A 13,334-nucleotide genomic window follows, 5' to 3' on the forward strand; every position below is an offset into this window, starting at 1 on the left:
TAGCAGTACCTGTGATTTCATAACCAACAGCAATCACTGATACTTTTGTTTCCTATTCCAGTTGCCAGCACCTCAAAATAGCATTTATACTATTTTATACTATATACAACTTCTACATTCTGATAATTATTAAGTCTGCACATAGGTATTGTTATTTTAGAAATTAATAGAGAAGCACACAGATTATTAAATCACGATTTTTAAATATTTTGGTAACTGTATTTTTAGTATAATTGGTATATCTTAGGCATTTAAAAACATTATTTTGAGAATGAGCCCATAGATCTCACTAGATTGCTAAAGGGACCAAAGGCACAAAATAAGCCCAGTCTAGACAATACTTCTTAATTCATTTCAGGTAGCAATACGTACTATGAAGACATCACAATAAGATAACAGATAAAAAAGTGACTTGGAGAGGGGAGAGTCAACTACCTTAAATACAGTGTTCAGGGAAGGCTTCTCTGAGGATGTGTCATTTGAGCTGAAAGGATGAGAATGAAAGCCATGGAGAGATCTGGGAGAAGAGCGTTCCAGGTAGAAGAAATGACATGCAATAATGGTCCTGAGGCAGAAACCAGTCTGACAAGTCGAGCAATAGAAAGAAGGCCGGGAAGGTGGGACTTAGTGAATAGTGTGAATAAACTCTTCACAATAACCAAAAGGTAGAAACAAGCCAGATGGACATCAACTGATGAGTGGATAAAGAAAATGTAGAATATCCATATAACGGAATATGACTCAGACATAAAAGGAAGGAAATTCAGATACGTGATGTTATGTGGACAAGCCTTGAAGACATCATGATAAGTGAAAGAAGCCAGACACAAAAGGACAAACACTGCATGATTCCGTTTATGTGAGGTACCTAGAGGAGTCAAATTCATAGAGACAGAAAGCAGAACAGTGGTTGCCAGGGGCTGAGGGGAAGGAGGAATGGGGAATTATTCTTTAATGGGTTTCCTTCTGGGCTGATGAAAGTGTTTTGGAACTAGATAGAGGCAGTGGTTGTCATTGTATTAACTGCCATGGAATTTTTCATTTTAAAATAATTATTTTTATGTTACATGAATTTCACCTCAACAAAAAAAGAATAAGAGATGAAGCAAGCAAGGTAGGAGAGCCAGATTTTGTAGGGTCTTGTGGGTAGATACAGTAAGGAGTTTTTTACTGTGATCGGGGATCTGCTGTTCCAGAATGCTTTCTAATTGGTTATTGTTGTCTAACTAAGAAGTCTGTGGCTTTCTGTATGTTTATTTTGAAACTGGCTGCCTTACTGAACTACTATTGTTAGAATTGTTTTTTTAACTGATTAGCTTTGGTTTCCTAGTCATATTATAGAAAAATAATTTTACCTCTCAATGAACTTTTTTTTTCAATGAACTTTTTAATTGTCATCTTTCTTGATAATGTTGAGTGAATGCCTCTTGAAACACTGCTGCCTGGCTTCACTGACGCCATTATCTCCCACCTCTACAACTCTTCTTTCTCACTCACCTTAGCTAAATTCTTGACCTGTCTCTGTGGTTCCATCCTGGGCCATCTTCTTTTGTCCTTCTGCACTTCACATGTACATTGTCCCTGGGTGGTCTCACTCACTTACATGGCCTCAGTCATCACAGTCTTCCTATCACACTTCCCAGACACCTGGAAGCCATTCTAGTGTCCTTCCTCTCTTTTGTGCCAATCTTCTGTACAAACACAGCCATCAAAGTCTCCCTTGCTGGTAACCCACAAGGCTTGGTCCTAGATACTGTACTTGAACACAACCATCTCAGGCACCAAAGCCAAGACACCACAATGTCAGGTCTACTGGAACAATGCCAAAAGTGACAATAGCAAATTTACCCTCTTACCACCCCGACAGTCACCTCTGATTTCTTCTACACATATCCCTATTCTGCTCTGTCCCTCTTGGATTCATGTTCCTCGAGCTCTCCTCCTTCCAAAACATTTCCACTGTGCCCTCTGAAACCCTGTAGCATGATAAACAAAATTGCCTACATCTTTGCCACTCAGTGTGGCCCTTGGGCCAGCATCACCTGAGAGCTGGTTAGAAATGTAGAATCTCTGGTCCCCAACCCAGACCTACAGGATCAGAATCTGAATCTTTATCAAGAACCTCAATGGCGTGTGTGCACATTAAAATTTGCGAAGCACTGGCCTACGTCATCTGACTCTTCAGAGAACATGCCTACCTCTTCACCATAATGGAAACCTGATTCTCCCCTGAGGACACCACTGTCCTGAGGACACCATTTCCTGGCAGCCATCTCCAGCATATGCTTCTCATTCTCCCACAACCTGTGCACCTTGGAGTCAAGTGCAGTGGGTATTCATGTAGCTCCTCGGTGCCCCTTCTAGACCATTACTCCTCCACCTCAGTGTAAAAACAATTCTTCATTTGAGACCTGTTCCATCTTCTTCTGGTGGTACCTGGCTCTTAGTCTTTCTCTCATTTTGGGTAACTGTAGTGTGCTTGCAGACAACCCATCAACCTTCAGCCTCTTTATTCCTGATAGCCTCAACTTCACAACCTTCAACTCCCTCTGCTCAGCTCTCTCCCCACCTTACCATTAGCCAGACCAGCTCTGCCCAGAAAACTCACTCCAACACCCAAAGATCTGGCCACAACAGCACATCTTTCCGGCTCTCTTATGGCTTCAATCCTGACCTGACCTGACCTCTTGCCTCACAGAGTCCTCTGGAACCTTGACCCCTCCATTATCAGGGTTTCAGCCCCTTCCTGGCCTCATCTCTTTCTCTGCCCAGGCTGAACCCCATGATTGATCACCTGAACCATGCTTTTATCAACACCCTCATCTACATTGCACTCCTGTCTTTCCACCCTACTTGCCCAGCAAACTCACTACACTGAATGAATTTCAGGATCTGCTTTCTCTGCTTCTACACCACGGCTGCTGCTGAAGTTGGCTAGAAGCAATCACAAAACTATAGGTCTTGACACCACTACAGATTCATGGCCTTCAACCTTATATGGGCCTCTAGAGCAAGATGACAATCTCTTTACTTGGCCCTGATTGGATCCCTTCCTATTACCCTCACTGACCATTCCAAACTTTCACCACTTCCTCAAGCTCTGGAAGTTATTCATGATCCCTTCACTCTCACAAGATGGTCTTACCTCCTACTTTACCAACAAAATTGAGACCACCAGGCTCACTCTACCTCAACTTCCTGCCTCATTCCCTGTCCTCTAAAAATAAGCCAACTCTTCCATGTTTCCCTCTAGCTTCTGAGGATGAAGGGTCTCTCGTCCCATTCAATGCTCACCACCCCTCGTGCACTCGATCTCATCCCTTTCCGACTCTTTGGGATCCTTCCTTCATCTACCATCTCCTCGCTTCCTACTGACTCTTATCCTTCAACCTTCCCTCATCTCAAAACACCTAGCACAGGGCCTGGCATATTATAGGTGTCCAATAAATATTTAATGGCAGATAGAAATTCCTTGAAAGAATAATCTACTTGTTTACTTTTTTTTTTTTTTACTTCTCATTCACTCCTCAACACATTGTAGGCTATTTTCTACCCCCACCAACACCCTAGTTAACACATTCAATGGATACTTTTGGTTTTGAATGATGAACAATTATAGTTATTCTCTTTATTTTTCCCACCAATGTATATATCATTCATTCATTCAACAAATATGTCCTGAATACCCACCATATGCCAATTGGCTAACTTGTACTCATCCTGCAAGACTTCAAGACTTAGCTCAGTCTTTCCTGATCACCTGCTCTCTCCTCTCCGCAACCTCCACCCTATATTCCCACCACCAGGCTTGGCCAATGGCTATCCTTCCTGTTCCCACAGTCCCCCTTTACCTCTGTTATTGAACTTACTACACTATGTAGAATCCTTATATATATTTGTCCCCTCCACTAAGCTGTGAGCTCCTTGACTAAAGACTGTGCCTTATTTCTTAGTATCTCTTGCAACGCACACTGTACCTGGCACATAGTAGACATTCAGTAGTTTATAAACTGAAGTAGATCCTCACATCAACTTGGTTAATAAGTCTTATGGATTCTTTCTCTCAGATCTGTTCCCTCCTCTCTATGCTCGAAGCTTCTGCCCTTCTTTAAACCCTCATTATCTCTCCCATCCTCAAAGTCGCCCCTGACCTTCTTGTCTTCCTCTAGACACTGCCTTATCTCTTTTTCCCGTTCAGACAAGCTTTTTAAATGAGCAGTCTATGCCCACTTCATCTGCATCCTTTTTAAAAACTTCATTCTTTTTTATTTATTTTTAATTATACAAGTAATATATGAACATACTCTCCCCTCCTCAGAGGTAACCACTATTTTCAGTTTGTTGATTATCCTTTGTATATGCATATACATACATAGAGAGAAATGTTTGTTGTTTTTACTGAAGAGAAGGACACATTTACATAAATGGCATTATGATCCGTGTTGTTCTTCTGCAACTTCTTTTTTCACTTAACGATATGTCCTGGAGACCTATCCATGTGAGTACATACAGATCCACCTCATTCTTTTAACTGCTAAATATAATTCCATGGTATGGCTGCATCGTAGTTCATTTGATTGCTCTATTGATGGAAATTTAGACTGCTTAAATTTTTTTTATTCGATAACCAAAGCTGCAGTGAACATCCTTTCTGTATGCTTCTCATGAACATGTGCCATTGTTTCTCTAGGCTGTATACTTCAAAGTGGAACTACTAGGTCATAAATTATCCATATTTTAAATTTTAATAGATATTGCTAAATTTACCCTCCAAAAAAAATCTGTATCAATTTACACTCCCACCAACATGAATTAAATTACCTCATGTTAGTAGATGTTATACTATCTTTTATTTTTGCAAATCTGATGGATAAAAAATATTTCTTTGTTTCATTTTGCATTTCCCTAATTACTGGGGAAGTTGAATGAGCATCATTTCATATGTTGATTACCCATTTGTATTTCCTCTTCTGTCAGTTATCTGTTTATTTCTCATCAAATTGTAGAAGCTCTTTTTACATTTTAGAAAAATCTTTGGTCTGTTATATAGGTTGCAAATATTTTATCCCGATCTGTAGCTTATTTTTACTTTTGTTCATGATATCTTTCAATATACAAAGGTTTTTTTTATCTTAATGAATTTAAATTGGTCAATCTTTTCAATTTTGTGTCGTGATTGGAAAAGTCTTCTCTATCCCCAAAGTTATAAAAAGTATTCTTCGATATTTTCTCCTCAGTTTTAGAATTTGTATTTAGTCCAACAGGAATCTATTTTTGTGAATGGTATTTGTGTGGAGGGGCCTCATTTAACTTTTTTCCTAAATGGGTGGCCCATTCCCAGCATCATTTCTTGAATAGTCCATTCTTTCCCTGCTGACTTACACATGCTAAATTTCCATATAAACATGAATCTGATCTTGGACTCACTTTTCTGTTCTGTTGCTTTTTTTAGTATTCTGGTGCCTTTACTTTCCTACCCTCCTATTTACTCAGCAATCGTGGCTATCTAGCTTCTACCCACAACTCCCTGGAATTATTATTCCTAAACATACTAATGACCTTCATGTTACCGAACCCAATGGATATTATTTGGTTCTTATCTTCCTGGACAGCAGTTATCATTCCCTCCATATGCTACATGGTACAACACTCCCTCCATTCTTCTATCAATAAGAATCACGATCATAGTAATACCTTCTGTTTATTAGGTAGTGACTCTGTGCCAGGCATTGTTTAAGCATTTCACACATCGTACATGTCAATATGCTTCACCACAACCCTCTAAGGTAGGTATTATTGTCATCCCCACTCTACAAGTGAGAAAACAGGAATAGAGAATTTAAGTATCTTGCCAACATCCCTGGGCTAATAAATGGCAATATTTGAACCCAGGTCTATCTGAAACCAAAGCCTACTTCCCTAAGCACTCCCCTCTCCAGCCTGTTCTCGTTCTGTCCCTCAGATTCCTTTTTCTCCAGCATCCTTTAAATGGTAGCTTTCCATAGGATCTGGCCTTTTGATCTCTTCCAAGTTCATGCTTGTGCCTTGGGTAAAGCAGGGCATTCTGATGCCCTGTATCAATGTATCTACACTGACATATCTATGCTAAAATGGCCTTCACAGCATGTAGAAAACACTGTTTTTTTATTATAGGTCTCTGGGGCTTACTCCACCCCTGTTCCCCCACCCAATTTCAGGGAAGCTTTTCATTTCTACTGATTTGAGTTTGTATTATTTGATTTTTTATGAGTATGTGTCATGTTTATAATCAGGAAAAAAACAATAAGGATATTAAACAAGTATAACGGAAGTAGATTAGCCTCTAAGGGGCAGTATCACTTCAGTCCTCCCAAGCCATCATTATCAAGGCATTGTCCAATGTCAGATATGTTGAATGTATGTAACTGAAAGAACTGTGAGAAATGCAACTGAGGAGTTCCTGAGCAACCTGCAGCTGAGATCAAGCACTCATATTGTGGCCCAAATATCCCCTTTCCCCAGGGTCTAATTTATTTTCAACCAAACAAGATTAGCACAATATAAGCAAGCTTAGAAAAAGCAGAGGTGTACTTCTAGAACTTCAAATGGAAAACGGAATTCAGTTCAAATATTAAGAAGCTACATATATTTATTCATTAGAAGGAAATGAGTATGGCTATTGTAGCTTTAAGGGAGAAATAGGAGAATTTGAGATGTAGCTCATCTAAGAATAGAGAGAATCCTCAAAGGATGAGTGGACACTCTGCTCAAAATGATGAACGGCCCTTTCTGAGATGAGCACGTGCGATGACCATGTGACTTCTGGTTAAACGCAGATGGTGCCTGACCCCCACCCCCTTCCCTGACCCCAGTTCTCATCACATCCTCATCTCTGAGCCTCACCCCACCCTCACTCACACACATTCTCGAACCCCCACAGGCTCTCCTGGCCCTCCTCCTACCTCTGCTTATTCCTGTTCAGTCCCTTTCCAGGATGTCTTCTCCTCCATCTGCTGACTTAACATCCCAAGGCTTTTGTCTTCTCACTCCAATCTGATTCCTGGGTGACCTTACATGTGTCCACGGTTGGAACACATCACCTATACCTCGATAACCCAGATCTATAATTCCAGCCTAGACCCTCTTTTGATATCCAACTCTGTATATTCAACTGCCTGCCACTAAAGGTCATCATGTACGAGTATCTCAATATTCCAAAAATAGCTCAAATTCAACATGTCCAAACAGTTTATTATTTTAAAACCTGGTTCTCTTATATTACCTCTCTTATGGAATGCCACCACCATTTGTCCACTCTCCAAAGCCAGAAATTTGGGCCTCATCCTAGATTCTTGTTTTGCCTTTATAAGTCCTCTTGATTTTACCTACTTAATATTTATCAAATGTGTCTCCTCTTCCCTATCTCACCACCTATTTTATCTCTTACCTCAGTCTAATTAGTCCAACAGTCTCCTAATTGGTCTTCTTGCTCTTCTAAAACATCTCCATATTATCTCCAAGTACCTTTTTCAAAGGCCAATCATTCTACTTCTTCAAGCCTTTCAATGGCTCCATATTTGCACCTCCTATAAATACCTCGCTGGTCTGGCTCCTGTCCACCTCTTCAGGCTCATCTCTCCCTGACTGTCCCCTAGCACAGTGCTAGCCCAGAGGGAGATCCAGGTTTTTCAGGGCCTTATGCTCATACAATTTGAAGGGCCATCCAAGAAAAATAACACAACATTATGACTGAAAACTAGTTACAGGGCCTCGGAAGAGGCCTGTACTCTGCCTCTGTCTAGCCAAACAGAGCAAGCCATAGTTCCCTAGAACATGCCAGAATCCTCCACATCACTTTGACTTTGTACAAGCAGTTACCTCTGCCTGAAATGCCCTTCTCTCCCTTCCCTTGTTTGTCTGCCAAAATAGTTCATCCTTCAAGAGTCAGCTCATGAGGCATGTCCTCTGTGAAAGTTTCCCTGACCTCTCCACATGGAATTGACTGTTCTTGCCTTTGTGTTCTCATTGTAACTTGTCCTTTACCTCCTTGTACCCTGTCCTCTACAGCACATACACCCTACGGAAATTATTTGCTTAAAACCGGTCTTGCCTGTGAGTGCCTCAAGGGCAGAGACCAAATTGGTCCTTTTTAGATCATCAGAGCACGGCAGTACCTGGCACAAGGTAGGAGCTCAATAAATGTTTGCTGAATGGAACGTATTTTGGATATTGGAAAGACACCGTTCGCTTGGCAAAGTGTATGGAGTGGAGCAGCTGCTGTAGACAGGGACCCTCAGGGAGGGGAGCTGCTTGAGGTGCCTGCTCCCTGCCCATGCCATTCTGGAGGGATAGGCTGGGCCCTGGTATCTGTGCTCTCTCCAGGACCCCCATGGTGAGCTCTTCCCTTTGGACCACCACCAACCTCCCCACCCCCCACCGTCTTCCTTACCTGTCCTCCTTGTTGATCTGGTCCCCAAAGCCCACCGTGCTAACAATTGTGAGCTTTAGCCCCACGTTGCTCTCTTGGAGGTCATAGGTATTGGACCGGAGCTGGACACCTGGCTGCGTGTGGGTGGCTGGCTCCCCCTCGAACTTGGTGTTGAACAGGGTGTCCATGAGGGTAGACTTGCCCAAACCTGTCTCTCCTGAAAAGCAAAAGGATAAATTATGGTCTGTTCACACAATGACTATGCAGCCATTACATGTCATGTTTCAGAAATACATGTATTGACATGGGAAAATGTACATGATAAAACACTAAGTGCAAAGCACAGAGAAGTATGGAGACTGTATGATCTCAGTTAAATGAAAAAGACTGAAAGGCACTGCACCAACATATCAGCAGTAGTCGTCTCAGGATAGTGGAATTAGGGTAATTTTCATTTTCTTCTTCATATTTTTTTCTGTTATTTGAAAATTATACCTGAGTATACATTGCTTTTATAATTACAAAAAGAAATTATATTATAGGCAGTGATGGGAAGGTATAGTTATGCCTAGAAAAAGACTGCAAAGAAATACAATGTACTCTTACCAATGGTTATCTCTGGCTGGTGGGGTTATGTGTTGTTTTCGTTTCATTCTTTATGCTTTTCTGTATTTTCTAAGTTTTCTCAGTGGAACATGTATAGTTTTGCATAAAAATTAAAGGGCTGTTTTAACTTTTTTTAAAAAGGGACAGAGGTCCCTTGTCAAACAAATGACCTCTCCTCCCAGTCCTTGCCTCACTTCCCTGCCAGCTCCAGACAGCGCTCTGTAGATTCCAGGAGGTGTATCCCAGTGGGGAGACTGTGTGGCCCTTGCCTTCTCCTCCAGCCTGGTGGAGCTTTCAGTGAGACCATTTTTAGCTAATGAGGAGGGAACTTAGCAGGCCACAAATTATTCTTCTCCTTAAGTTTCAAACAAACCAGCCGTTTGTTTGTTTAACGAACAGGCTGTGGGATACTAATAAATTAAACCATTGGAATTTCAAAAGTCTTGAATTTCACACTAGTGAAATGAATGGGGGAAGGGCTGTGGCAGACTGACGAAGGTTTTAGGATGTTATTCTTGGGATATCGAACCACTCCCAGGAACCAAGGAGTCTTCAGGGAATGGGACATCACAAGAAGTTACAAGCTGGAGGGAAGGTGATGACATGAGAGTCAGACAGGAATCTGATATGAGGCCACAAGCTGGGCTGGGCTGGACACTAAAACCGCTTATAACCTCCACAGATCCAGACTATATTTGCCCTCCCATTCCACCCCTAGCAATTCAGGAACACCAGGAATAAAAAAGCCAGTAGTTAATTACCCTAGGCTGCCCTTTGGATACACAAACTACCCTACTATTCTGCTATCATCATCCCTTTTCTTCCCTCCCCCTCCCCAACCCGGGGATGTGACCTTTGACTTCTCTTCACCTTTGGCAGTGGGTTTGCACCAGGCAAATCCTGGTCTGGCAAATCCCCCCACCCCCCCCAGACCATCAGCACACATTTGCAAGGCAGTCCAGGGCTAGGGTTTGAGCTGCGTGATGTGGAACCGAAAATGCTCCCCATCTCTGCTCCACCCTCTGGTGTGTCTAGCTTTTGCATCTTCCATGCCTCTTTCATTCTGAATAATGAGCTATGATGGCAGAAGGTGCTTTTTTAAATATCTGTCTATGATGATAGCTTTCTATGTTAGAGGGGAGGGAGGGAGAGAGAGAGACAGACAGAGACAGAGACAGAGACAGAGACAGAGACAGAGACAGAGAGAATGAGAACAAGGAGAACATCCGATTCAGCCTGGATACCCAGCCTCCCAGAGCCAGGTCTGACTAACACGGTGGATTGCCAGGGTGTGGGGAAATGGTTCCTCACACAGATCGTGTTTCCAGCCAGGGTCTGCTGTAGCCACTAGCAGCAAAGACTCTCCAAGAAGAGGCCCCATTTTTCCTCTCCTAAAAGAACAGGAAGTATTTGGGTCCCAAGAAAAATTTGGTGAGGTGCGGCCTTTGCTATGGGAGGTGGCAGACTTGGCCAAGCAGCGGAATGTATCACGTGCACCTACCCACCCCACCCAATGTGGGGGTGTAGTTCAACTGCAACCGGGGCCAGCACCGCTGAGGTGGGAACTCAAGGGTGGCTCCCTCACCCTAACTTGCCTCCCCTCTGGGCACTGAGGTCTGAGCTACATTTTAGCCCGTCTTTGTATGTGCCTAATGAATTTGCCATGTACATCCTCACCCCCACCCCGTCTTCGGTTCCCTGAGCTTCTCACTGAATGCCCTGAGGCTACTAGAGAGCAGCGCACCCTGTGTCCCCAGCACCCACAGTGGGCTCCCTGGCTCCCCACTCCTAAGAATTCTCAGAGAGCAGGGGATGGGCATTTTCCTGTGCTCTCCAGAGTGCCTAGCCTGAGGTTCACACAAAAGCCCTCAGGAGCAGCACTCCAGAGAAGGAGACCCACCCTGTTTGCACAGCTGGAGAAATGGGGGCCAGGCAGGGCAGGGCAGGCCAGGCAGGCAGGCAGCAGGGAGGATCAGCAGGGGAAATGACCACCCAAATGCCTGCCAGCACAAAAGGGCTGTGGAAATGAGATGCTAAATAACAAATGTCTGGAAGAAAAGAGCTCGTGGGTGTCTAGGGAATCGTGATAAATGCAATATTAGAAGAGGGCAGAAAATCAAGCGAGCTCGTCCTATGGCTCTCGAGTGCTCCCGTTCCAGTTTTCCATCAGCGAGGAGCCTGGGGTGGGGGAGGCTCTCTTCCAGGGCTGGCACAGACCCAGCCTGAGCCTGGGATGCTGCCCCGGGCCCACTGTTGAGGGGTGGGGGGGAGATACATGTAGCCTAATGGGATCAAGTCGGCAGATTCCACACCCCTGCAGGAAGGTGGGGACTTGGCAATTAGATTCCAGCAGGAAACCTGAGGAGTCCCAAGGGGTCCATTTCTCTCTCCTCCTCCCCAGCCCTGCCAGAGCTCCCCATAGTGGACAGTAGGGTTTCTTAACCCTTTTTCACTCACGCTCTACCAGCCAACAGGATTTCATCTCACTCTGCTTAATGTAGGTAACATTCTGGAAACAACTTTTTAAAAAATAACTTAAGTTTAAAGCATATAACATGAAATATGCTTTTTCAAACTATGCTCTGTGGGATAGTCTGATGTCAACCTCCCCATTCTGGGTTAAAAAACAGTGTAATAAAGAAAAAAGTTTAGCCCTTTCCTCAGTTGCTGTTAATATTTGCATACTCTAGCACATTGTGTAATTAGGTCCTTGCAAGTTGTGAGCTGAAGAGTTCTGGCCAGGTTATCACAAAATTACTCTGTGACCTGAGCTGAGCCCTTTCCTGTCTCTGGGTCTCAGTCTCTTTTTCCATAAAATGAGAGGGTTGGAGTAACAATAATAGCTATTGTTTATGGAGCACTTACTATATTCCAGTCACTTCTGTAAATGCTTATGTATATTTTCTTATTTATTCCTCACAACAAGCCTATGAAGTAGACACTACTATTTGTCCTCAATTTACAGATGGATTAACCAAGCCACTTACTAGCTGTGGGAATTTGTACCAGTTCCTCAGCCTCTCTGCACCTTACTTTCCTCATCTACAAAATGTGAGGAAGTACCTAGTCCAAGGTCACAAACTAATAAGTGGCACTGCCAGCATCTGAATCAGACAGGCCAATGCTGGAGCCTAGGCTTTTAACCACTATGCTCTAGCGAGGCCCATAGGCACAATATGTTTGGTCATTCAGTCATTTGACAAGTATTTGCAAAGCCTCTGATAGGATCCATGCACAGTTACAGGAGCTGAGGATACAACAATAAACAAGATAGCCACAATCCCTGTTCTCATGGAATTAAAGTCTCTTCCAGCTCGGAATGTTGGAATAAACCAAGAGAAATGTCTCTGAGTTAACAGGGAGGTGTCCAAAAGGAAACACTCCAGGAACTCCAGCTGGCCAAGGGAGCCTATGGACAGGGACAATGTCATGCCTGGCTCTGTGACCCTGCCCTTTCTCCTTCCTGATCTTGCAGAGGCCTGGCAGACAGTGGCATGATGGAACCAGCTCACCCTGCTTCCTGCATCTCTTCCCAAGCCCATGTGCAGTGATGCCATGGTAGCTTAAAATCAGCTACAGTGGAAGTAATGACATCACAGAAATCAGTAGATGCTACAAACCACAGCAAGTTTTCTCCTAAGACGGGCTGACAGACAATGGTACCAGCGTACCATTGTTGGTAGCCTGTCTTTTTGTTTTGTTTTGGTTTGATTTTGGGGTTTTTTTAATGTTTTGTTTTGTTTTTATTGGTTATGGATATTCATGGGGTGCAAAGCAAATTGTCACCACTAGTGCCTAAGATGTGATGGCCAGATCCATACCAGCACATGCCCATTACCACAAATTGTGATTATACCCCATGTCCCCCAGCCAATTATCCCCAACCTCCCTCCCCATCCCCCCACTCCACTTTGTATCCCTAGGTATGTTCTCTGCCTCTGCAAGTCCAACGCACTACTGTGGTCTTTCTTTCCTTTCTTCTTTATCTCTTAGCTCCCACGTATGAGTGAGCACATGAGTTATTTATCCCTCTGTGCTTTGCTTATTTCACTCAACATAAGTTTCTCCAAGCTCATCCATGTTGTTGCAAATGGGAGAATTTCATTCTTTTTTATGGCAGAGTAATATCCCATGGTGTATATATACCACATTTTCCTTATCCAATCATCCATCAATGGACATTTAGGTTGGTTCCCTGTCTTGGCTATTGTAAACAGAGCTGCGATGAACATGGGAGTGCAGTATCCCTTTGACATGATGATTTCCATTCCTTTGGGTATACACCCAGAAGTGGGATTGCTGGATCGTATGGAAGATCTAT

At 43.2% G+C, this 13,334-nt stretch overlaps 1 protein-coding gene across 4 annotated transcripts in view; it reads right to left on the reverse strand.

Annotated features, from left to right (window-relative positions):
• Positions 1-13,334, reverse strand: part of SEPTIN6 (septin 6) — a 62,188-nt gene that overhangs the window by 31,175 nt on the left and 17,679 nt on the right. For all 4 annotated transcript variants that reach the window (XM_063083193.1, XM_063083191.1, XM_063083190.1 and 1 more), the window contains exon 3: positions 8,429-8,624. In XM_063083193.1, coding sequence (XP_062939263.1) covers positions 8,429-8,624 — 196 coding nt within the window. The remainder of the gene's footprint in view (positions 1-8,428; positions 8,625-13,334) is intronic.

The sequence above is a fragment of the Cynocephalus volans genome, chromosome X, assembly GCF_027409185.1.
Source record: "Cynocephalus volans isolate mCynVol1 chromosome X, mCynVol1.pri, whole genome shotgun sequence".
NCBI lineage: Eukaryota > Metazoa > Chordata > Mammalia > Dermoptera > Cynocephalidae > Cynocephalus > Cynocephalus volans.